The 27679-nt window shown below is 31.2% G+C and overlaps 1 protein-coding gene across 3 annotated transcripts; it reads right to left on the minus strand.

Moving 5' to 3' along the window:
* On the minus strand, nt 1–27645 carry LOC123293820 (neurogenic protein mastermind). Of its 3 annotated transcripts, none has more exons than XM_044874755.1 (8): nt 27157–27645; nt 13160–13415; nt 10538–11929; nt 3759–4299; nt 3162–3359; nt 2418–2681; nt 2106–2341; nt 1–1346 (listed from the first exon to the last, which is right to left on the minus strand). In XM_044874755.1, exons 1-8 carry the CDS (start codon nt 27228–27230, stop codon nt 1020–1022), a joined length of 3288 nt encoding a protein of 1095 aa, XP_044730690.1. In that variant the 5' UTR covers nt 27231–27645; the 3' UTR covers nt 1–1019. The 3 variants fall into 3 exon arrangements, with proteins under 3 accessions (XP_044730690.1, XP_044730689.1, XP_044730691.1); XM_044874754.1 differs by having other exon boundaries at nt 3162–3362; nt 27157–27643; XM_044874756.1 differs by lacking the exon at nt 1–1346 and adding an exon at nt 1530–1676 and having other exon boundaries at nt 3162–3362; nt 27157–27644.
* Nucleotides 27646–27679: the final 34 nt, after the last annotated feature.

Genomic DNA, 27679 nt, shown 5'->3' on the forward strand with positions numbered 1-27679 from the left:
TTTCTGAAACGTTATGGACCCGCTCCGAGATTTGAGTGGCGCATTGTATAATGAGGATCTTCCGCATTTTTTTCGGTATACGATAAGATATGTTGAAATAAATATAACTACTATACGTTGAAATAAATATAATTACTTTTATTGCTAAATTTTGACTAAGATTAATGCTAAGAATAAAGTCAAACATTTTCAGAATATTTATGAGGAAAGTCGGGAATATTTTATTTAATTAAAAAATTAACTAAAATCTTTTTTTTTTCAATAACAAAATATACAAAATATACAATATATACGTACGCACGGAGGGGGGAAGGAGAAAATACTCTTCCGAGAAATTCTTGTCCAACAGGAATAAATTATATATCTATGTTCAAAATAAAAAATATAACAAAAAAATATGAACAACATATTTAGCAAAAATTTGTATGGATGAAAATGAAATTAATCCAATTATTTTCAACAAATTGATGTTTTGAAAAAAACAATATTTTCAAAAATTCTGTGTTCAAGGCAGTGTTTTCAGTGTCTCACGAATATCGTCGAATCAAATTATGAAATAAATACACTGGCCGGAAAAGAGATAGGATTATATCTTGTGGAAATGCATTTGTTAGTATATTTCGGGTATGAAAAATTGATCAATTTTATTCAAATATTACAAACATGATGTGTTCTGAAGATTAGAATAAAACTCGTCAAATGAGGACAACTTTGAGGGCTACAAAATAAATGTTGAAGATTGAAAGGAAATTCGAGTCTTATTGATTGAATGGAAATATGTTTAACAGTACAGTTATCTTATCTGATTGGGTTGGAAAAAATTATTTGACTAATATTGTGGTAGGGACTAAAAGTAAACACATTTAAATTGAAATTTCGTAATTTTTTTTTTCTTATGAGTCTCACTTTCTTTATTCTGCCGACCAGTGTTATTATTCCTAACGAGTTGGTTGATCGAATACTTCAATCCCTTTTGTCTTTAAAATTTGCCTATCAAAATAATATAAAACGTCTTTAATTTATAAAATGTCTTGTAAATTAAAACCAGGATCACTATCTAATGAATTTAATAAATCTTGTGCAGAGAAATTGTTTGTATCACCCGCTGGTAAATTGTCTAAGAAATCAATAAAATCTGGAGCTGACTGAGGAAAATTTGATAAATTATTATTTTGATTGTTTGTTGCATTTACTACTGATGAGGATGATGAATTGTTGGATGATTGATTTGTGGTAGCCATTTGTTGTGAATTGTTTGATTGTTGCTGTGGTTGCTGTTGATGAATATTTGTGTTACTCATCGTAAATGATTGCTGTTGTGACATATTTATATTTGTAATTGATATCTGGAAAAAAATTTTTTTATATAATAAGCGGTGTTCACACTATCAATAAATATTGTCAATATTGTTTCACATTTAATCAATCTCAAATTAAAATGCAAATTAATAACAACAAAAAATATATTTGAATATTTTACGATTTTTTAATTACACAAATAAAAAAACAAGAATAACAATTAAGGTGACACTGACAATAATTGTGGGAACGTAAACATTTATATTCAACGGGATCCATTTGTAACTTCTTTAAAAACAATAAGACTCATAACGCAACTTAAAATTCTACTGATAATGATGTCCCATTGCTTGATGATGACCACAATGACCAGAGTACTATAATCATTTCAGACAAATTTAAGTTTGGCGCAACACATTTATATGGTTTACATTATGGAAATACTGTATTTGAGTCTCTTTAGACAAATCTTTTGAAAATTTTCCAATCGTAAATCAATTGAAAGAAAATTATATTATGTGGATATTTTTGACTCTTTTAGTAATTTTCGAAATTTATTAGATAAGTTAAGTTTGAATAAAACAAAATATTTGAAAAATATGACCCAAAATTAGTGGGATTACGTACTTGATTGATTTAAATTGGATAAAATTTGCGTGTGGTAGAGTAAAATCAAATTTTTTGGATTTTTAAGACGTCCTAAAGTTTAAAAAATAATTTTTGGATATTTTGGTCAAATTTTATCGTATCATTTTTAAATTTTTTTGTCATTATTAACCAAAAGTTTAGTAATAAATAGAATGTACCTGTTGATTTGACGCTGACCGTGCCATATTCTGTTGATGTGACATCATTTGTGGATTCATCATTCCTGGATTCATTTGCATACCGCCACCACCCATACCTTGGCCATGATAGCCCATCATATGATTTGGTCCTGGCATTGAACCTTGTGACATTTGTAAACCATGCATGTTGCCTCCCATACCTCCACCTTGCATTGAATGCATTTGTGGCATATTTGCTGGATTTCCCATCATACCTACAAAAACAAACAAAAATCAAAATTCCATCAAATTCAAATATTAAATTTGTTTTCTTAACGTAACTGTACTTACCACGCATTTGATTATTTCCATATCCAATATTCTGTTGCTGTGACATCATGGCCATACTTCTCCAATCGTTTGGACCACTTCCATCTGCTCCTCCACCCATTCGCATTTGATTTGCAGCCATGCTATAACCTTGCGCTGCTGCATGTCGCATTTGTTGCCCACCTGGGCCACCCATCATATTATATGGCATATTCTGTGGTCTCATCATTGGACCTGAAGGTGGCATTGTTTGTTGAGTTAGTCGCCTCATTATGTTTGGATTTGCTGATAAAAGAAATTGTGTATTATTAAAAAATTTTAAATTTTGTTAAGAAACAGAAGAAAAAGGCGAAAAACAGAAATTTTGTTCAACATAGTAAAAAAAATCGAAAATGAAGAGTACCGATTTTCGTTTTTCGATTTAGTTATCGAGTAATCGACTCTTAAATCCTAAGTGGGCCATTTTAATCTATTATGGCTAATAGCTCAGTCAAATCGTGGTGCCACGGATATCGTAATCGTGCCCATAATCTATATAATACGAAACAATTATTGTCGAAAAATGCATCCTGCAAAAGAATCAATTTCACAGACTTGATTTCACGAAATTAATCGTACAGATCTTTTTTAAATAAAAATAATTTTTAACTCTAATCCTCAAAGATGTATCTAAATTTTTAGACAGTATATAAATTTTATCGGCGTAAATCTGAAATTTTCTAAATTAAAGTTTCAAAACAATGAAATTAAAAAAAAAAAGCTTACAATTGGCTTGTGGTGGATAACCACTGGGAGCACCTTGCATTAGAGCAGCACTGGATTTGTAATCTGGTGGTGGTGGTCGACATCCGCCCATCATGTTGTTATGCATACCACCATGTCCACTCATCATATGTTGCTGTGTTGGCATCATATTATCAGGCATTTGTACAGGTCCTTGATTACGTGCATTGGGTGGATATCCTCCTAGAGTTCGCATAATAAACAATGTTTTAGGATTAATTAAAAATTAAATGTAAAAACATCAAACTTGTTAAATTTTGATTAAAATTTTTAACGACTAAATTAATTTGTCAATACAGGTTATTCAAAATATAAAAATAACAAATACGAGTGAATTTAATTGTGAAAAATAGCCTAGCAACAACCTATTTATTGGTAATTCTTTAATTTAAGGGGCCTAAGATACCGATTGTCAACCCTAGAAGCTCTCAACCCTAGGGTAGCGAGTTTGATCCCGCCGTCACAACAAAAATTAATTTAATTAATTTTTGTGTTGGGCTGGTGTAGTGAATGATATATGCATGCATGAGCTATAATGATGGCTGAAAAATAAGACAATAAAAAACTATTACAATTTACCTTTATTTGAAGCAGCTGCCGCTGCTTGTTGAGCTGCAGCACGTTGCCGTAACGTTTGTTGCGTAAAATTAATAGTTTGTGATTGTGACACCGTGTAAGTATCGCCTTGTTGTTGCATCTGCTGTGTTTGCTGTGTAATAATATGTGATTGCTGATGTTGTTGAGGGCCACCACTTTGTTGAGGTCCAGGTCCACCAGGTCCCCCAAGACCACCGGGACCACTTTGTTGTCCTGGTCCTCCGGGTGGATTTTTCTGTTGACGCTGTTGTTGTGGATTCTGTTGTTGAGGATTATTATTGGAATGCATGTTACCAGGTTGCTGCTGCCCTGACTGTGGTCCATTTGGATTGACTGGGATATTATGCGGATGATTATTCGTGGATGATTGCTGTGATGGAGGTGCTGTTTGTTGGTTATGCTGTTGGTTATGTTGTTGATTTTGTTGTTGTTGCTGTTGACTAAAGTACATTCCTTGTTGGGCAGCTATTGAGACATTACCTTTAAGGTCACCACTTAAATGCATATGTTGGCCCGCGGATACCTAAAAATAATAATTACAACAAAATTAATGAAGTTACTTTCAAATTAATATTTAACAAAGTTATTTAAAAAATCATCTTCTTGGCTAAATAAATGTTCCCCAACTAAGATTAGATCAACTAATTCCCGAAATTAGATTCGTTTTTCAAAAAGATAAAGAAATCTATATACAGGTGTACCGTGGCTCGATGGACAAAACTTAAGAAGAAGAAGACTAAAATTTTCAGAATTCAATCAACTCCTCTATAGTCGACAAACTCAACTCAGCCAACTCGTAATTACAATAATACTTCGGGTCTATAAAATTTTCGATCTATTTTTTCCGGGTCTATTTTTATTTTGTATAAATATATAAATCCTGGGATATCGTCTAAAAAACATGCATTTGGTCTCCGGACTAAATAGATATAAATATGACAATCAACGAAAGGTATGAAATTAACTTTTTATTCTATTTTCAAATTAAATTAATAAAGTTTAATGCATTATTATATTATTCATAATTGAAATTAATAATAATAATAATAAAATAACAAATATTAACCGTTGAATTAAATATGTTAAAATGTATGCAGGGTAATGTATAGTACCCCGAATACAATTTACTTTGAATCACTCTGCATTTTCTCGACAGATATAGCTAAAATCAGATGAAGCTAAAGGATTCTGTCGAGGCTAGACGCAGACACAGAAAGCCCACAGCTTCTCCATCGGGTTCTCTCCCAGGATCGATGGATCCAAGGTTTCGGACCCGAACTTTCTGAATATAACACCCTGCAGGTGCAAATAACATGAATGGGCGTTTCGTCATCCTCCATACAGGTTCTACAAGTGGGATTATAAGCGATCCCCATATTGTGAAGGTGATAGTTCAGTCGACAGTGTCCTTTCAAGAGTCCCACCTCCCTTCTCAATTGTGCTTTAGTAAGTTTCAGGCGAGCACAGTTGAATGGCCTGGCTGTGGTTATACAAAGTATGGCCTTTCTTTGATTCGGTAAATTACAGAGTATCTTGCTATGGGAATGGCAGGCTCAGGTGAAAGGGGCGTTTGAGACGAGCCCTCTCGTGTCAACGAGTCTGCTGCTTCATTCCCTTTAACGCCAGAGTCATTCGGAACCCAGATCAGTTTGACTGTGTTGTTCAGTGCTAGTTTAAAAAATGGCTTAAAAAACACAAATATAATTTTTTATCCCTGGTACTAAACTCTCCCGTATATGTATTACTGTATGTGTGTATGTGTTTGTTTGTGTTTGTTACTAGTTCGTTTAAACAAGTTGAATAGTTTTAATGTTATATTGTCCTATTGTCTTGATTATGTTGAAATTTACTCAACAAAATGTTAATAATAATAAATATACATACTTTAACTTAACATGTATTGGTTGGGAGAGGTATTTCATTTTAAAATCATTTCAATATTACAAATATACATTCAATTAAATAAAAACTAAAAAACCTATTTTAAAATTTTACATATACAAAAGAAACTTTTGGGAGGACTATAAAAGTCAATTTTCTTTAGAGGTGCAATATTTCGAAAACGTTGTGTTTTAGGGTAAAATAGATTGACAAAGATATATTGCATTAAAATCCGTACCCGAAAAAGCTAAAAACGAAGCGAAGATTTTAAAAAACGGGGTTCAGTTTGAAGAATGTTATAAAGAAATAGGTAATTTAATGGAGAGTTTTGTTAGATATGTTTCAAGTGCCAGTTTAGGATTCCGTAGGGAAAAATTTGTCAAGGATTTTAATTTCATTTGTTATCTACACATTCAGATAAATGTATTATCTATCTATTGGTAACTGGGGGTTACAACCCATCAACCGGCAATAATAATTCGTAATAATTAAAATAGGAAGAGGGCCCATTTTCAATAGTTCCAATTTAGACTACTAGATGGGAATACTTTTACTTACGATTAAAGAGTAATCAAAATATTCAAATCTGATAAATTTCGCCAACTGGCGACAATAATTCGTACTAATTAAAAAAGAACGGGTCCGTTTTCAGTAGTTCCAATTTAGACAACCAGACTTACTTAAGATTTCTTATAACTTCGTATAATTCACTCACAGATGGCGAGACTATACTTCGTAATATACCTTAAACAATTTATGAACTATCTGTATCTAATCTCAAAAAACAAATTCAAGAATTTGTTGTAAATGTAGGCAAGGAATGGCCAACGAACCAAACCAATCAAGTAAATTGAATAGCACGTAAAGTAGTAAGTATAAAGTAATAACAGTTCAGGAGCTGACATGCATTTTTGTGTGAAAGCCTTATAGACTAAGAAACGAAGGAATAAAGTTCGACAAATTTGAGCAGTAAGTCGGATTTGAATGCGGTTTTCGGCATTCGATTCGTTAGAGCATCTGGAAATTTTGTGACCCAGGCTGATTTATAAGAAATTAAAAATATGCATTTTAAATTGACCGTTAATTTTAAATTCACAATTCGATTAATAGTGATGAAAATGATTTCAAACTTGTTACACCAGGGTTATTGTGGGTCGCTGAACATGAATATCGTAATAGAATTGGTCTCAGAAGTACCTGGTGCAACAGTATTCCTTTCAAATCCTGGGGTTTTCGAGAAATTCTTCATATTATCAGTCCAAACTCGTTACTAGACCAATCTTGTAAACCGTTAGAGATAGAACAAAAGTTTAAATGTAAAAATGTTCCTTATCAAATAAAATATCAAATAAACAACTTTTGTTTGAAATATTTTTTCGTAAACATTACTGTTTACTCGTGAGGGCGCAAATTGTGTATTATGTATTATATGGGAATATCAGTTATGTATGTGTGACATGTATGTATGTGTGATGTGACAGTGAAATCAACACATGGTATGTCAACAATTAACTCAGTTAATTGTTTGTTTTCACTTGTTTTTTTGACATTTCATTACGCCATCCATGAACACCATTGTAAAGCATAAATTAAAGATTTCTGTAAAAACTATGAACGAGAAACAATTTTCGGCATTCTGTAGGGTTTTCTGATATATACTTTTACCTGTTATGGAAGGGGGACAAGTGAGAGCAAGAGAGGTGAACCCAGCAAAGTGAGCGGGTATCATGCTAGTATTTAATACTATCAACCAACCGATTATCAGACAGTTAGTTAATTTTTAAATACGAATGTATGTCAGCTCCTTAAATATAATATGTACATATTATACATTTCTGAAATACACCTTACAACGACATATAAGAGAATATGTTTGCATGCGAGCGATGCGACACACGAAGAAGAAGGTTAGGTAGTTGATTCGTTGTTAGGTCGCGCGCGGGACGCTAGTCACTACTCACTAGTCAGAGTCAGAGCAGAATACACAAGAGTTAGAGCAGTCTATCAGGGACGATGACCCTTTACTCTCTACAGCTACAGCTACAGTAATACAGACACACTGTTGTAGATTATAGTATACTGTACAGTGTAGGTACTGTATGAGGGGGCGGTATTATATTTGCGGTGTAAAATGATGATATGAAATGGTATATTGGTATGGTAAGGTATGATGATGGTACCTATACCTAACCAGTAACCATACACCATACGATCCATCCATGGTAATGGTATGGATATATGGTGTTCAGCTAGCTTATATTGTGTATTGATTGCTGCTTCATATATAGGGTTTTATACACATACACAGAACACACTAGGCTTGAGAATTTAATCTTGTATTTTTACCTCTGTGTAATGCTAATATAAAGGTCAACAGTATTCTACCTGAAGTCCTGAAACCATGGTAGAACTAGACAAGGTATGCTATTATGTAGGTAGGAGTTTATAGTGTAAGCGTTGAGTAGGTTTTGTATGTATTTACAGGTCCTACTACCAAACAAGGAGTGCATTTGAAAAAATCGAGAAAATCGCAAAAAAAAATTTGATTAGCAATTTGATGAAACTCAGTGAATGGGGTAATTTTGACCCAAAAAGTATAAAAATCAGGTTAATTTAATGATTGGATGCAGAGTTTCTGAGATATCGCAATATTTGGATAGATTTTAGCCCGTATCTCAAAAACTATTCGACCAGTCATCAAATGCACCCGATTTTTGTACTTTTTGGGTCAAAATTACCTTATATACTAAGTTTTATCGAAATTGGACATAAAATAAATTTTTCGATTTTTTGGAATTTTTTTAAGGGGTACCCCTTTGAAAAAATCGAGAAAATCGCAAAAAAAAATTTGATTAGGAATTTGATGAAACTCAGTGAATGGGGTAATTTTGACCCAAAAAGTATAAAAATCAGGTTAATATAATGATTGAATGCATAGTTTTCGAGATATCGCAATATTTGGATAGATTTTAGCCCGTATTTCAAAAAATATTCGACCAGTCATCAAATGCACCCGATTTTTGTACTTTTTGGGTCAAAATTACCTTATATACTAAGTTTTATCGAAATTGGACATAAAATAAATTTTTCGATTTTTTAGAATTTTTTTAAGGGGTACCCCTTTGAAAAAATCGAGAAAATCGCAAAAAAAAATTTGATTAGGAATTTGATGAAACTCAGTGAATGGGGTAATTTTGACCCAAAAAGTATAAAAATCAGGTTAATTTAATGATTGGATGCATAGTTTCGGAGATATCGCAATATTTGGATCGATTTTAGTCCGTATCTCACAAACTATTCGACCAGTCAACAAATGCACCCGATTTTTGTAATTTTTGGGCCAAAATTACCTTATATACTAAGTTTTATCGAAATTGGAGATAAAGAAAAATTTTCGATTTTTTGCAATTTTTTCCCTTTGAAAAAATCGAGAAATACGCAAAAATACAAAATCGAGAAATACGCAGAAACGCTTCAGGATGAGGTTGTCATTATTTTTTAACATGTAAGTACATATACATAGAGGTTGTGTGGCGATCAGATCAGATTTTATTTGAATAATATATTCTTGATACCACCGTATCTCGTACTTTGTCTATTATGTTAAATATAAAGTAAAGTGGGTTCGGTGTATCTTTGTTTGATTGAGTTTGTGTGTTATGTAATTAATCCCTCATTATTATATAAACTGATTCAATACATGTGTATACTGTATATGTATGTGTATTAGTTTAGTTTAACAACTTATTATGTACGGGGCACTATTTATTAATTATGTATTTAGAAGATGAAAAAACAAAAACAATTTATCAAGTTTATTTAACTTTTATAATAAATATATAAATATCTCACATCTGTTTATTACAAATGAAATCCGTTTAACTTTTATATTTGTGATTTTTTTTTTTTTAAATTACATGGCAAAATTTTTATCTTTGTCTTGGTAGTAAAGGTCACCTGTTAGTCAATAGGATTCGGAAAGTTAAATTATTTTGCACTTTTTCAAGGACGATTTCACCGGACGATCAAGACGACTCTAACAATACCTGATTTGTCAAATTATGATAAGCAATTTAAGCTCGGAGGAAACAGACGAAAATACGTACATTTTAAAATATTTTTCGGTTATAATTTCGTGATATTTTTTTTAAAAGTGCTAATTGCGCCCTTTAATTCGATACCAAACACGCTATAATTAAATTGAAATTTGTTTTTGATCAAAACTTTATCTCCTCTATAGGGCGCCATATTTACTTTAATGTGACACCACATAGCCTATAACTAGCGGGAGATCAAGATCCTTCTAACGATACCTCATTTGTCAAATTATGATAAGTAGTTTAGAAACTAGGTCTAAACAGATGAACACATACATATCGGTCAAACACATAAGCCTCGCCATTGTATAGTCGGGGTAATAAATTCGCTCCCCGATGTCTATCTAAATCTAAAATTGCTTAGGTGCTCGCACTAACTTAAATTTTTAATTTCGAGAAAATGTGTTTTCGTGGTAATCCGTTCTATAAAGTACATTAAGATGCTGCGATTTATTATATAAATCACAACAATTATTTTGATTCTAGATAGGTACTACATCTTCCCCTAATATATCGTAAATTCAAGTGATTATAAACGGAACATACACATTTTTTGGAAAAACCACTGATTAAACATAAATACGTTCAATATTCAATAATCATAGGATTTTATTACTAAAAATAAATACATAAAAAAATTTAAATGTATTGCAATAAAAAATTTTTGTGGAAAAAGTAAAAAAAAATTTGCAGGTAAGATATTCCAAGAAATTGGGAAAACAAATCATTTATGAAATCATTAAAAAACAATTGACTGAGTTGTAGATAAATCGAAACACTCACCTGTATTCCATGTCCTGGTTGTGATATATGTAATTGCTGCGCTTGATTAATTTGTAAGGTGGTTGAATTACTTTGTGTATTTGAATTAGCACCAGACGGCGGTCGTGGAGGCGGCCCACCACCTTGTGGTCCACCACCTGGTGGACCTCCTCCAGGTCCTCGTGGCATATAACCAGGACTACCGTGATTGGCACTCGGACTGTTATACGGTGAATACTGTTGTTTATATAATCCAGGACCCGTTGGTAAATTACTACCTTTCGGTGGTTGATTATTAAATATATTTAATTCTTGTTTAATTAAATCAGATTGTGGGAAATTGTTTTTATTATGTAATGCTGCCGCAACATTTGCTTGATTTGAGTTCGGACTACCCAAAAATTCGTTACCATTAAATTGAGAGAAATCGGAATACGGCGATCGTGCATTTGGAGCTCGTGGAGCTCCGCCTGTATTGAATGCCAAACCCATTTGGTTTTTATGTTGATGTTGTTCAGCCATTTGTTTAAGTGTTTGCGCTGCGGGACTTAATTCTGTTTTTGGGAAGTCCATATTCGAGTACGGTAATCGATTCTTATTCATATTTTGGTTTTCGTAACCAACAGGCGGTGAATATGCATTCTGTAATAACGGACTATGAGAACTTTTAACGACATCTAATAAACCATTATTCGCTTGTAAATTCAAATCTTTTGTATCTTCCATTTTCATTTCGTTCGGATGTAACTGACCACCGGATTGATTGGTAGGAGGAGGTAAATTATTTAACGCACTAACATCACATTTCTCTTCAAAATCAAATTCTTTCATAAACTCTGGATTTAAATCACTAATTTCACTAATTAAGTCTTTAAATGCATCGGAAGTAATAATTTCATCACTAGTATCATCACCAATTAAGTCGGAGAAACCAGGGAAGGAATTGCCACCATTGGCTTGGGCATCTTTCTCCAAGGCTGCAGCACATTGATCCAAATCAGCAAAATCATTATCAGGTTCTTGCTTACATTCAACTAATGTACCAATATCAACACATCCAATATTAGGCCGTGATAAATTTGATGATGCTGAAGGGGGGCCAGCCGTTGAAGCGGGTGTTGAAGGATTTGATGTTTTTGGCGATGATATATCACTTTTAACGGAAGTGTTTGTTAATGCCTTAACAGTTACGTTTGTGGAAATTTGTTGTGGCTGGGAGTTGGCCGCTGACGTTGTAAATTCCAATTGCTGTACAATTTCTACAGAAAATTTGGTTAAACCTTCGGTGTTTTGATGCCCCGAATGTGCTTGATTATGTTGTGCTGTACATTGTAATTTGACGGGAGGTTCCATTCCATCATTACCACCAACATTATCCATATCATCATTCCCTCGTTTTAAGAATTTTTGTTGCTGAAAAAAAAGAAATTTTTGTTAAACTATATTTCAAACAAGTCGTGGTTCATTAAAAGGTATCAAAAAGTACCATATTGGCAATTTTGATAAATCAAGAATTTAATCCCACTAAATTTGGGTCATACTTTTCAAATTTGTGATCAAAATTAACCTAGCTCAAATAGGTTTGAAGAATGTGGAGCCTTGGTATCGGAATTAAGAACAACAGTGATAGGTAGCGAAAAACTGATATCACAGCTGAAAAGAATGGCCTAAAATTAGTGGATTTCAAAAAAAATTCCAAAAAGATCGGATCAAATTTGCCAGTGTAATCAAAAAAACGAATTTTTTAACTTTGTGACGTCATTAGAATTCAAAAAATTTTATTTTGCTCTATCACATCCAAATTTTATCCAATTTTGATCAACCAAGTATGTAATCCTACTAAATTTGGGTCATACTTTTCAAATTTGTGATCAAAATCAACCTAGCTCTAATAAGTTTCAAGAATGTGGAGACCTTGTCCCGGAATTAAGCACATAAGTGATAGCTAGCGAAAAACTGACATCGCAGCTGAAAAGAATGACCCAAAATTAGTGGGTTTCAAAAAAAATTCCAAAAAGATCGGATCAAATTTGCCAGTGTTATAAAAAAAACGAATTTTTTAACTTTGTGACGTCATTAGAATCCAAAAAATTTAATTTTGCTCTATCAGATCCAAATTTTATCCAATTTTGATGAACCAAGTATGTAATTCTACTAAATTTGGGTCATACTTTTCAAATTTGTGATCAAAATTAACCTAGCTCAAATAGGTTTCAAGAATGTGGAGCCTTGTTATCGGAATTAAGAACAACAGTGATAGCTAGCGAAAAACTGACATCACAGTTGAAAAGAATGACCTTAAATTAGTGGATTTCAAAAAAAATTCCAAAAAGATCGGATCAGATTTGCCAGTGTTATCAAAAAAATCGAATTTTTTAACTTTATGACGTCATTAGAATCCAAAAAATTTAATCTTGCTCTATCAGATCCTTTTATCCAATTTTGATGAACCAAGTATGTAATTCTACTAAATTTGGGTCATACTTTTCAAATTTGTGATCAAAATTAACCTAGCTCTAATAGGTTTTCAGAATGTTGAATCCTGAGCGGATCAAATTTACAAAAAAATCAAAATTTTTAATTTTATGGCGTATTCAAAATTCAAAAAGTTTTAATTAAGTTGCCAATATTAAAAATACTTACAACATGGACGCTACTTTGTAGGGCGGCATTCGTGGTGTCATTTTGTTGTTGTTGATGTTGCACAACTTGTTGCACTAATTTATTTTGTTTATCTTGTTTTGTTTTATTTTGACGTTTGGCTTTTGTTTCAAGGAATCGTTGTTTTAGCGCTAATGTATCTTGCATGTTTTGTTCGCATAATCCACCAAATGTTTGATCAAAACGTGGTTGACAATCCGTTTGTCGACGTCGATATGATTCCATTCGTCTACGTAATCTGTAAACAATTAAACAAACAAAATTTTAGATTTTTATTTTTATACGCAAAAGAAAATCGACTAACTACATTTCTACTGTCAAATCAACTGGAAATTATTATTAGAAGCTCTATAATTTTTGAAAAATTATATGGATTTCCCGTTCGATGATTTGGATAGAGAGGTCAAAGGCTATTATTTAGAGGGTATAAAGATTTCAAAAATTGCATTATATTAATTAAATAAATACCTACAATAAATTTCAAAAAGTATTTTTTTTACGTAAAATTCAAACTACGGGTACTACTATAAACGAGTTGCTTAATATCTAAAATCCTAAAACGCTATGCCGACACCACTTTTATACCTAAGGATCATTTAAAATTGATAAAAAAATGAAGAAATTACAAGTAATCAAAGATTGTTGCTTGTCTTTTTCTTGCAAAACGGTGTTTTATATGTAATTTCTATAGCGATATCGTTCTATGGCGTCACTAAACTATATCTTCCTCTTTGTTCAATTAGGAGTTTTAAAGTTCATACTTTTGCATACTTCTAAAGATTTCTTCACCTGAAGTGAAGATTCGGGCTTACTTTTTTGTGAATTAGATCAAGTTCCGAAAGGAGCTGGGTGTGAAAAAAATGAAGAAGCAATTTGTTGATTCTAGACCTTTAGTAATCATCTATGTTTTTAGATTGGAGATAACCGCATTTCCAATCTACCAGGGAACTTTTGACTTCAGTAACAAATAGTACAGTACAGTTAAACACATTTTTAGGTCGATCCGAAGGAAATTTTTGATGAACACCTTGAAAATGAAATCGGGCAGTAGCCAATGCGTAGTTGTACAGGGTGGCTCATTTTATAACAGCAAAACTTCATTAGTGAAGGTAGTTTCTAGAAGAAAAACAACAGGTGTGAGGTGGCTGTGGAAATAACAAAAATGGTATATGGTTTCCATGGAAACGGCTTATATGCAAAAGTAATAGTTGTTATTTGGAAATCAAGATTGGAAATTTATTTAAGTGGAATAATTAATGTACCTTTTAAATAAACATTAAAGTATACCAAAGTTTGCAAAATTCACCTAGAGGTGTATTATTGTATCGAACCTTCGGGGCATAAAAGGTTACAAAATGATACATTATAGGAGGGAGAGCGTACCTATGTTTCCCAAACGGGATAATGGCACACCCATATCTCCACTGCTGATTTTTGTTAATTGATTAACCCTCGAAGAAAAAAGAGAGTTGTTATAAATTTGACCGCTATGTGTGTGCGTGTCTATCTGTCTGTCTGTCTGTGGCATCGTAGATCCTCAACGGGTGAACCAATTTTGATTTTTTTTTTTTGAAAGGTAATTTAATGGAGAGTGTTGTTAGTCACATTTTAAATACGAGTTAAGGGTTCCGTAAATTTCACTTGGCATCATAAGCCTTAAATCATAAAGAATTCTTTACTCATTCAGTGTGCCTTTGGAACTTAAACCAAACATTTTCAAAATGTTCCTAGCAATATTTATATAGAAAAGGAAATTTTCTCGGCTATAAATGTAACGTCATATCCTATTTGATGAAGTACGTACTACTATTAAAAATTGAATTAAAAGCTTTTGACGCAAAAGTGGGTACAATTCGTCCTAAGCATTAATATAATAGTTGTAATCCAATTGAAATAGAACACAAGAAAACCGGATTTTTTTCAACAAGTTTTTTTTTTCTTTTGTTTTGTTATAAATAAATTAAAACAAATCTAAATGAATGGATATCAAAATATTTATTTATTATAATTAAATTATAATTTTATTCATTTAGATCATTTATAGAAAATCAAAAGTAATAAAAACTTAAATAAGTCAAAACTCGTAAAGTTGTTTATAAATGTATGATGAAACGATTTTTCTATGGATAAAAATTGTTACAACTTTCTCGATATATATTATTTTTTTTAAATAGTGAACGGTGATATATTATTACTATTATTTATTTATTACAAAACAGTATACAAATAAAATGTTTGTACTCATTTGAAGGAAGCTTGTGCCAGTTAGCGTAGCTAGGGGTGGGAAATGCTGGTTTTAGCCACCCTAGTAAAGTTCTTTCCTAGACTAGAAAAACCGACAGTCTTAGAAATATATTCTTTTCATCCATATTTTCAAATTAATTCCGATTTGGTATATTCATTTTTGTACTTTTTGGGCCAAAATTACCTTATATACTAAGTTTTATCGAAATTGGAGATAAAAAATTTTTCTATTTTTTGCAAAATTATTTAAGGGGTACCCCTTAGTAAAAATCGAGAAAAACGAAAAAAAATGTTTGTTTTGGATTTTGATGAAACTCGGTGGCTGGGATAATTTTGACCCAAAAAGTATAAAAATCAGGTTAATTTAATGATTGGATGCAGAGTTTCTGAGATATCGCCATAATTGGATCGATTTTAGTCCGTATCTCAAAAACTATTCGACCAGTCATCAAATGAACCCGATTTTTGAACTTTTTGGGTCAAAATTACCTTATATACTGAGTTTTATCGAAATTGGAGATAACAAAATTTTTTCGATTTTTTTGAATTTTTTTAAGGAGTACCCCTTTGTAAAAATCGAGAAAAACGAAAAAAAATTTTTGTTTTGGATTTTGATGAAACTCGGTGGATAGGTTAATTTTGACCCAAAAAGTATAAAAATCAGGTTAATTTAATGCTTGGATGCAGAGTTTCTGAGATATCGCAATATTTGGATCGATTTTAGTTCGTATCTCAAAAACTATTCGACCAGTCATCAAATGAACCCGATTTTTGAACTTTTTGGGTCAAAATTACCTTATATACTGAGTTTTATCGAAATTGGAGATAACAAAATTTTTTCGATTTTTTTGAATTTTTTTAAGGAGTACCCCTTTGTAAAAATCGAGAAAAACGAAAAAAAATTTTTGTTTTGGATTTTGATGAAACTCGGTGGATAGGTTAATTTTGACCCAAAAAGTATAAAAATCAGGTTAATTTAATGCTTGGATGCAGAGTTTCTGAGATATCGCAATATTTGGATCGATTTTAGTTCGTATCTCAAAAACTATTCGACCAGTCAACAAATGCACCCGATTTTTGAACTTTTTGGGTCAAAATTACCTTATATAGTGAGTTTTATCGAAATTGGAGTTATAAAATTTTTTTCGATTTTTTGGAATTTTTTTAAGGGGTACCCCTTTGAAAAAATCGAGAAAATCGGAAATAAAAATTTGATTAGGAATTTGATGAAACTCAGTGAATGGGGTAATTTTGACCCAAAAAGTATAAAAATCAGGTTAATTTAATGATTGGATGCATAGTTTCGGAGACATCGCAATATTTGGATCGATTTTGAAAAAATCGAGAAAATCGCAAAAAAATTTTTGTTTTGGAATTTGATGAAACTTGGTGGATGGGGTAATTTTGACCCACAAAGTATAAAAATCAGGTTAATTTAATGATTGGACCTACAGAAAGTTACCAATGTCAGCGAGTATCATGGGCAAAACTTCATTTGACAAAAAATTAAAATCCCTAAAATTGTGAACAAAAGGGAGGATAAGTGAGGGCTATAACGTGATAGTCTTTATTTTTAAAGGAGAAATTGTCAAGCAAAGCGAGCGGGTATCTGCTAGTTTTACATAAATTTTCTGAGGCAGAAAAAAAAGGAATGAGAAATAGATAGAGAAAATTGGCAACAACGCTCACATCAGGAATGATACTTCTATTCAATCCATTTTATAAGAAAAAGATGATAACACGATAAAATACAAAATTTCTTTTTATTCAATGAAAACCATCGGCTGGATGACCTGATAAAAGATTTACTTCTCTACTACCGTGTCGCTGAGATTTTAAAAATATTCTCGGATAGACAATCAGGTCGTCATCGGTAACGGATGTTTTCCACCTAACAAATTAGATTTACTCTCAAATTGACATACATTATCATTATTCCCATCAATATCAATGAAAGTTGCTTATATTTTCGATTTTCTAAAAATAACTCTTGTAAAATTTCTTTTACAGTGAAAATATATATAATTTCGATTTTCACTCATATGCACACGTATGCGTACGTACCTACAAAACAACTTCTCTAGTAAAAAACTCTTACTAATTGTAATATGTACCAACTAAAAAAATTTATATTTATTTACACGCCAACGTATGCATATTTTTTCATAAACTCAACATATGTGAGTGCTGTAAATTCTTCTTAAGAAACAAATCTTACTAAAGGACCCCGCACACAATACATTGATTTCTGGTTTTGGTTAAAATTTTTTGAAAAGTATGGATTAAGTAAGTTTTGATCAGCATGATCTTATGGGCTCAACCTTTAAAAACCCTTCCCTTCTGACCTAACCCTTCAAAGGTTATGCTTTCATGAGATATTGATTTCAGTTAAAATTTGTTGAAAACTTTGAATAAGGTAGTTTTGATCATTATTATCATTTTGATCTAATGGACTCAACCCTCAAAAACCCTTCCTTTTCGACCCCTATATGTAGGCATAACCTTTGAAGGGCCGTAGCTCAGAAGCGAGGAGTTTTTGAGGATTGAGCCCATTAGATCAAAACGTTCATAATGATCAAAACTTCCTTAACTAGAAGTAATAAAGCTATTGTTATTTTATTTGTTTAATAAAGCCTTTTCAGACATTTTAATTAATTACTTATTTTATTTTATATGCTTTTGACAATGTACTTGTATACAAGAAATGTAATGAACAATAAAGATTATTATTATTTACACGTTAGCGTACAAATAGTAATGTCGATTAAAAATGTATGTTATATGATTAGTTTGAATAAAACCCGTAAAAGGTATTTATAATATAAAGATTTCTCTTGTAATATTGGTAGCGTTTGTATATTGGTACATATTTATATTATAAAATATACAGAATGATTTTTATACCCTGCATATATGTTACAAATATCAAGGTACACTAAGTTTAGTCCCAAGTATGTAATTAGTCCATTTCCGGTTGTCTACAACTCTGTCATCAAGATAAATCAAAAACAAAAAGAGATATCAAACTGTAATTTTTACAGCGGTCCCAGGACGTAAAAAGTGAGTTTGAGTTCATAAAATGACCAACATGAGTCAATTGGATACTGGGTTCGTAGGATCCATCTTGTAAACTGTTAGAGATAGAACACAAGTTTAAATATAAAAAATGTTTCTTATAAAAAAATAAACAACTTTTGTAAGAAACATTTTTTTCTTAAACATCACTATTTACCCGTAAGAGCGTAAATTAGGTATTATATAGTATGTACATGTATTTTATTAGGTCTACATTTACTGTATATATGTATGTGTTTGTTTGTAGCAAATAATATGTTCACAGAGGAAGTGAGTAGAGAGATACTCGAAAGGTAATAGAAATATTATCTTGTTAACACTGCCTTTACATGGTATTTCAACTATTTACTCAACCCAATCAGTCAATTGTTTGTTTTCACTTGTTATTATATGGGATATTGCCACAATAAAAGCCACTTTTGTCTCAAAAAAGCATCGATTTTTCGTACCTTATTTCATGTATTTTCAGATTAAAAAGAATCATTCCATGCAGCTTTTGACGGCATAGAATCAAAATCTGCTACAAAAAATGGCTAGTTGCATTTAAAAAAATATCCATTGCTTAACCCGAAAGACATCCTCGCAAAATAAAACTAGAGACGTTTTCGTCATTCCCTGAAAAGTAAGACTCCTTGACATTCCAATGTGTTTTTAAAATAATTAGGTGGGAAATTAAAAATAAACCACTCCGTATAAATATAAAACATATATACACAACACTCACAGCATAGAGACAATTGTAATAAAATTATTATAATATTTAAGTTTTGTGAAAAATAATAATAATAATAATGTAACTAGAAAGTAGAAATTGAATTGAATTATTATTACTTATGAAGCTGATGCCACAACGAGTACCATACCCCCGATGGTCTACAGTAGAATCTCGATAACTCAAACTCCAGTAAATCGTAATTCCCGAAAAAAGTACAAAAGATATCATTCTCTTCCACTGAACCCCTAAGTACGTGATATCTCGAATTTATTTAAACTTTGTAACTCGAACAAAATGTTATTTCCCTGCAAGATATTGAAAGTAGAGTTTTATACTCTGAAACTCAAATTTCAGACTCCCTAAGTCGTAGTTAGTAAAATATAATCGCACCTTTTTATGTCGAATTTTTATCAATTAAATCTCCATGTCAAATTACTTAAGTCGGGAACTCATGAACTCGAAATTTTGTGTATTTCCCTTGAGGTTCCACTGTGTATGTAGTTGGAAACAGGCGAAAATACATACATTTTAAAATATTTTGCGGTTATAATTTCGTGATTAAGTATAACAATATATATATTTTTGTTAATTGCTAACTACGCTCTTTAATTTGAAACATAACACGCTATATTTAAATCGAAATTTGTTTTTCGATCATAACTTTATGTCCTCTAGAGGGCCCCATATTAATGTGACGCCACATAGTCTATAACCAGCGGACGATCAAGACGCTCTTAGCGATTTCTTATTTGTCATATTACGATAAGTAGTTTAGAAGCTAGGAGGGAACAGATGAACATACAAACATCCCGGTCAAACACATAGCCCTCGCCATTGTATAGCCGGGGTAAAAAAGAAGGTTTACATACATTCTACCCTAAAATATTTTGTATTTACATAGAACCAATCCAAATACTTATAAAACACACTGTACATTTACATTTACATTAAAGATAAGATTATTATAGACTGTTTTAGTTTGGTTTGTGTTTGTTTCATTGAGATTGAGTGAGTGAGTGAGTGGTTAGTTATTTATACATTGTTCATACACATTCATTTATTGATGAAACTTTCAATTGATAAACAAAAACTAACCATAATTATTATTATTATTATTTATATTATTATTTGTTGAATGTTGTTCTCATTGAGACATGACATCAGTGTTAGTGCAATCTTTGTATACTTTATGACTGTATGGTATCATTCTTAAAAACTAAATCAAAATTTTATAATCCAACTAGCTGCCCGGTCTGTCTATAGCTTTCATTTCCCCTACCCTCATTTGTCTACCCTTTTATTCACAATTTCAGGTCAAAATCATGGACACAAGCGAAAGAATGTCTTCTATTGTCTTTGATAACTTTTATTTAAAAAATTTTAAGCTAGTGAAAACAAAAACTAAATAAATGTTTTGAATATCTCAAGCCCACGCGCAAGGGAGGAGTTTTAGGGGTCAAAACCCCTCCCATTGAGATTCTGTCCACATAAAATTTGAACTAACAATACAGTCCTGTAAATGCATCCATTTATCCAGATATCCCAGCATATTTTGAGCTCATTACATTCTTCGACTTTGCCTTGAGTAGAGTACTTCAAACAGAAACCTGGATCTTGGCGAATTACATTGTTTCGAACAAAAAAATATTATCTAAAACCTTCAGAAATTAATTCAGTTTTTATTGATATCATAAAAAATATTTGAGGTCACCGGATATTACGTTCACCGTAAACAAGTACTTTTTATTATTAAAATAAATAAATTACAAATTGTTAGTCGAGGCGAAAATTAACAATATGGAAAATAATTATTTTAGATGCCATAAGATCGATAATAATCGCCTCGACTGTAAATTCCCCAACGAAAAGGAAGCACAGAATGTGATCTCGAATGAACGGGATGTCATCTTGTATATTATTTCTCTAACCTTTTTTTTCCCTGTCTTTCAATTTCCATGATTTGTCCCTCATTTTAAAGCTCATCGTGAGGGCTAATGAAGAAAAAAGACTCACGATCTAAAAATGTACCACTTCGAAAAAACCAGGCTAGAGAAATAATATTAAGATTTAGTTTTGTTCAATATGTAATTTGTTTATCATATCTGTAATAAAATTGCCTATTAATAAAAAGAAAGTAGCCTTTTTTCAGCCACGGATACCGCAGTGCGAAATTACGCACAAGTCGAACTACTACATACTCATTACAACTCAAAAAATTGAGAGAACCCGAAAAGTATTGTTGCTCGTACTTTAAAAGCTTTAACGTTAACGAGTATTCAAGGAATCTTAAAACATCAGAATCATCATCTTTCTTCCGAGTGGAAAATATTACCTTTATCTTGTACAAACAGGTGAACAAATTGAAATACGAAATTGAAAATTGTATCAAAATCAAATATTCATAAACGGATTTTGACACACGAGTTTTTGTAGAAATTTTTCGCAATAATTTTTTTAACTCGTGCAAATAATGTCATACTTCATTACAAAATCATATTTTTTTATGCTCAAGTAATTAATAAAATAATATCTGATACTCTGAATTCATACACATATAGTCAACTTAGTATAACGCAGTCAAGTCAATCAGATTCTCAAATTTATTATTACCTACCTCTATATACAGACTGTAATACATGGTAATTACTAAAGCAGAGGTTATGTGTTCGATGTTTAACTAAAACCGGCCGCACATTATTAGAAATTATGATAGCATTTTGAGTATATTTATCTATGATAGTATACCCTATCTTTCGAATAATTTTAAATAATATCCATCTCACAAACTCATAATTAAAATCATTAATTACTAATTAACTAATTAGTCACAAACGATTGACATCAATAAAATATTAAAAACATAACATTTTTATACCATGTATATATGAAAAATATCAAGGTATACTAAGTTTAGTCCCAAGTTTGAAACGCTTAAAAATATTGATGTTACAAACAAAATTTTGGTATAGGTGTTCATAAAATTACCTCATTAGTCCATTTCCGTTTGTCTGTCTGTCTAACGCCACGGTAAATAAAAAACGAAGAGATATCAAGCTGAAGCAAAATTTAAATGTTAAAGATGTTTAATAAAAAAATTAACAACTTTTGTTTGAAACATTTTTTCGTAAACATCACTGTTTACCCGATATATTATACATGTTTTTGTTTGTAACAGCATGCAGTATCCCATATCTACTGAGGAAGAGAGAAGAAAGATACTCTTATTACTTTGTGTGTAAGAGTGGCTATCTTTCTTTACTTATATGGCGTAAAAAAACAAACGATTGCGTAATCAGCACTGTATATAGTATTACAACAATTAACTTTGTCAATTGTTTCTTTCACTCGTAAATTTTATATTAACTGATCGATTTGACGATTTTGCTCTTAAGAGCTAAAATTCCCAACTGTCCAGCTCCCTAACCCCTAATCTTTGAGCAACGCTCTAAAAATTATTATTGTTAAAATAGCCATTAATACATTAGGAGGACTTTCCATACCTCTCACTTAGATGCATTGCTTAACGAATGTACTCTATCATACTCGTGATATTTATATGCCTAAGTGTAAATCGAACTTTCTGTATAACGTGTATATTAAAAAATGTATATTCAATAATTTATTGAAATATAATCTTAATCTGTATAATATTAATTAAAAAAATAACGCAAAATATTTCATTTAATTACAAAAAAAAAACAATACTTAAATATAAATATGTATATTGATATTTATAGCATTTACAAGGAAAATATAAAAATTGATAAAAAAAAATATTGATAAACCTTTTTTTTTATGACGTCATAAATACATTGTGCAAGAGAAGAAAAGGTATCTAATAATAATTATTAAAAATATTTTAAAACATTTGAAGAAATTTCACATTTTAAAATTGTGTTGTTTTATCATAATCATAATTTTTAAAAATTGTGTCTGTTCTTTGTGGCTTCCGCTCTGTTAGTGTACAACATTCACAAAAAAAAATGTATATCATGTCCAACTTATCTAATATGTTTTTAGTGATCATGTTTAGAATGTATACTGCTCACTAGTACATTGCATGAAAATTCAAATAAAAAATTTCTGTAGCCGTTGGATTTGAATTTAAAAAAAGAAATAAAAACAAACAATTGACTGAGTTAATTGTTAAAATACCCTGTATAGAATGTCAGTCATCTTATATAGGTATTATTACTCTAGCAAGTTTTTTTTCTGTCCTAACCTTATCTTCCTTAGTATACCATGTATATGAAATATACCAAGGTATACTAAGTTTAGTCCTTAGTTTGTAACGCTTAAAAATATTGATGCTATGAACAAAATTTTGGCATAGGTGTTCATAAAATCACCTATTTAGTTCATTTCCGGTTGTCTGCCTGTCGTCTGCCCATCTGTCATCACGATAACTTAAAAAACGAAAAGAGATATCAAGCTGAAATTTGTATAGCGTGCTTAGGAAGTAAAAAGTGAGGTCGAGTTCGTAAATGAGCAACATAGGTAAGTTGGGTCTTGTGTCCGTAGGACCCATCTTGTAAACCGTTAGGGATAGAACAAAACTATAATGTAAACAAGTGAAAACAAACAATTGACTGAGTTAGTTGTTGAAATACCATGTATAGACAGTGTTGATCACTCTTACATTACTCTTACATTACACAAACAAACATGTCACACACATGTAACTGATATACCCACATAATACTACAATTTGCTCATAATATGCGCTTTCACGGGTAAACAGTGATGTTTACGGAAAAATATTTCAAACAAAAGTTGTTTATTTTTTTATAAGGAATTTTTTTTACATTTAAACTTTTGTTCTATCTTTAAAGACCCAATTGACCTATATTGCTCAATTACGAACTTGACCTTACTTTTTACGTCTTCAGCACGCTATAAAAATTTCAACTTGATATCTCTTTTCGTTTTTGAGTAATCCTGATGACAGACGGACAGACGACAGACAGACAAGTAAAAATGGACTAATTAGATGATTTAGTGAACACCTATACCAAAATTTTTTTCGTAGCATCAATATTTTTAAGCGTTATAAACTTGGGATTAAACTTAATATACTATGTATATTTCATATATACATGGTATAAAAATATTCCTCATACAAATATAAACAACTTTTGTTTGAAACATTTTTTCGTCAACAACTTTTAAGACAAAAAAAAATTTTTTTTTGGAAGTGTTTAATAAAAAATAATTTGAATCGAGTACTCGTCCCATTTAATTATTTTTTTTATTTTGAAATTAAAATTATTTGGTATAATAAGAATGAATATAATTATTGTGTAAAACAAAAACGTTTATTTATATTATGATGTCATAGAAAATTAAGAAATTTAACGTATGCCTTAATAATGATTAGTTCATTTGTAATTATAATTATAATTTACGATATGGTTTTTATCTCTATAAAAATACCAACCTTTAAAAAAAATATGTCAATTTATCAATTTCTAGTGTACTTTTATATTGTCTGTTTGTTTGTTTTAACAACTAAATCCAATTCCAAAACTTAAAATATCATATCTTTTTAACTGGCGCGACAAAAACAGAAAATTTTTTAATAATACGACTGTATTTTACTGTATTATTATTGGATAGGAGAGAAATCCCTCAGCGGGTTAGGGATGTTGATCCCTAACTGATAGGGAACCCTCAGCGGGTTAAGGATCATGGAATTTTATAAAGGAACAAGTGAAAACAAACAATTGACTGAGTTAATTCTTGAAATATCATTTATAAACAGTGTTGATTACTCTGTCACATTACACATACATACATTTCACACATACATAACTGATATTTCCATATTAATACATACTATACAATTTACGCCTAATTGGCGCTCTTACGGGTAAACAGTGATGTTTACGAAAAAATGTTTCAAACAAAAGTGGTTTATTTTTGTATAAGAAACATTTTTTATATTAAAACTTTTGTTCTATCTCTAACGGTTTACAAGATGGGTCCTACGAACCCAAGACCCAATTGACCTATGTTGCTCATTTACCAACTTGACTTCACTTTTTACGTCCTCAGCGCGCTATAAAAATTTCAACTTAATATCTCTATTCGTTTTTGAGTAATCATGATGACAGACGGACAGACAACTGGAAATGGACTAATTAGGTGATTTCATGAACACATATACCAAAATTTTGTTAATAGTATCAATATTTTTAAGCGTTACAAACTTAGGACTAAACTTAGTATACCTTGGTATATTTCATATACATGGTATAAAAAGCAGCTTCACCACCAACATAGTTCTACAATCAATATTTCTAATCGTTTCAATCGTTTCTTGAATCTAAACACACATAATACACTTTGCATATTTTCCATACATTCACAGACGTTAAAGAAATAAATAAATAGAAATATAGATCGAAAATTTCACCACCCACATATTTTATGTGGGATGTATTTATTGCAAAGGGGAGAGAAAAAATATGCAACGAACGTAATTCTAAGTTCACGTCACGTCAATGTATTTTTAATCTAATCTAAAGACATTATTGTGCCTTATTTATATTTTCTCTATGAAACGCCAACACTCATGTACACTTTTATTCATTAAAATGTGTGCAATCGTATTCGTTCGTTCAATATTTTCATAATATGTGGTTGATATTCTATGAAAACCTAAAGTCTTTGTAATAAGTAGACAAGGGATATTGAAGTATTGATTTACAATAAATTTAAAGTTCCCGCTATTTCAATATTCATGCAACGTTGTCAAATTTGTTTGTAAATTATTTTCAATTAGTAAATATTGTTTTATCAATTTTCGATTTCTTAAAATTTTCGATATGTATCTTTTAAAATGAAAATTGCTATTGCTTTTATCTATTTTCGAATTATAAATTTTTCCACCTATTAACAGTTTTTAAAATTTTTTAGAAGTTCTTTAGAAAAATTGTGAGAATTTCTCTCATCACGAGAGTAAAAGTGTAAGCAAAAGAATATTAACTTCGGAAAATTTCGAGCCTGCTTTCGTATACTTGTCTTCACAAAGTTGTTGTGGCTATTATAGGACACTGGTTGGGCGGCAGGCATGTTAAACGCCTGGGTCTGGAAGTGTATCACGACTACTGCAGGAACTGTCACAGTGGTGAGGGGGAGGGGACAATGTCTCATCTTCTCTGTCACTGCCCAGCTCTTGTCATGAGGAGATGGACTTACTTGAGCCGGCCTGTCTTTGACGACCTCTCCGACCTGAGTCCGTCGACATCAAAGTTCTTAAACAGCTCTAAATGGTTCACGGAGTAGTGGCAATATTTCTAAGCGGTACAAACTTAGTACACATTGATATATATTTCATATATACAGGGTATATAAATTATATTTTTTATTGTAATAAACATGACGATGATTGTACTAGCTATATGCACAGCTAAGTTTAAATTATCTCGAAAACTGAACTGATTTTGACAAATTTTATTTATAATTATATCTCGTACGAACCCATCACGAGAATCGAACGAAAAAAGAAACTGATTTTTTTTATCGTGTATTGTCTCCAAAGATTATTTTTTTAAATATCTTATTCCTAGTGCTGTTTATTTTAAATGAATCATAAATTTTGATAACCAATCTACAAATTTTGTTTCGATTTCAAAGGGTTTGTTTTTATCAGATAAAAAAAAGGTATTCAGTTTAAAATAAGTTTCAAGAACAAACTTGGTATTGACTTTCTTAACATTGTTTATTCTTCATGAGTTAGTCGATATACGTTATCATCAAGTAAGATAAGAAATTATTATTTTGAGTTGGTTTAAGTATTTGTTATGTTTTCTGAATTTTGACAGTTTGTTTAAACTGTTTAACAAATCATTTTTTTAATTAAAACTTATTTTAAGGTTCTGCATTCAATAAAACTTCTTGGAATACCTAAAATATCTCTAAAAATTACAAAATAAATATTTACCTATCAACAACAACTTGCCGTTTATGTGGAAGTACATCAGCAGAAGACATTGGTGATAAGCCTTGTGGCGGCATATTTGGTACGGGGGCGTTTGGCACAACAGAGAGGGCTCCCGGGTGGCGGGGGATTCCTCCCCCAGCGTCGAGGCATCCTCCCGGGGGCCCGCCGGCCACGCCACGGTCCAGCGTGGTGTACCCAAACCCGGTTCTATCCACCCTCCTTGTCGATTATAAACCACTATTTAGAAAAATACAAAAATAAAACTCAAAACAAAATTTTACTTGTTTATTTAAACAAAATCCCAACAATTTTTTTTTTACATTTCCACTATTTTTATTAAATTACGGTTCGTTATCGAATGCATACCGAATAGCATATTAATTTTAATTTATGATACGACCACATTTTTATTTACATTTTTTTTTTGCACTGAGTTCGTAATCACAAAACTTCAAAGGTTCAAATGTTCAATTCAAAACACTAACAGGTTGTATCAGTCAATATATGAACTTCACATAAAAAA

This window comes from Chrysoperla carnea, chromosome 2 (assembly GCF_905475395.1).
Source record: "Chrysoperla carnea chromosome 2, inChrCarn1.1, whole genome shotgun sequence".
NCBI classification, from domain to species: Eukaryota; Metazoa; Arthropoda; class Insecta; order Neuroptera; family Chrysopidae; genus Chrysoperla; species Chrysoperla carnea.

Coding starts and splice junctions, on each gene's coding strand:
- LOC123293820 (XM_044874754.1), bottom strand. CDS start 27,230: ATGCCGCCACAAGGCTTATCACCAATGTCTTCTGCTGATGTACTTCCA. Junction 3,363..3,758: donor GGCAGCTGCTTCAAATAAAG/GTAAATTGTAAT, acceptor TGCGAACTCTAG/GAGGATATCCACCCAATGCA. Junction 2,682..3,161: donor TTATCCACCACAAGCCAATT/GTAAGCTTTTTT, acceptor TTCTTTTATCAG/CAAATCCAAACATAATGAGG.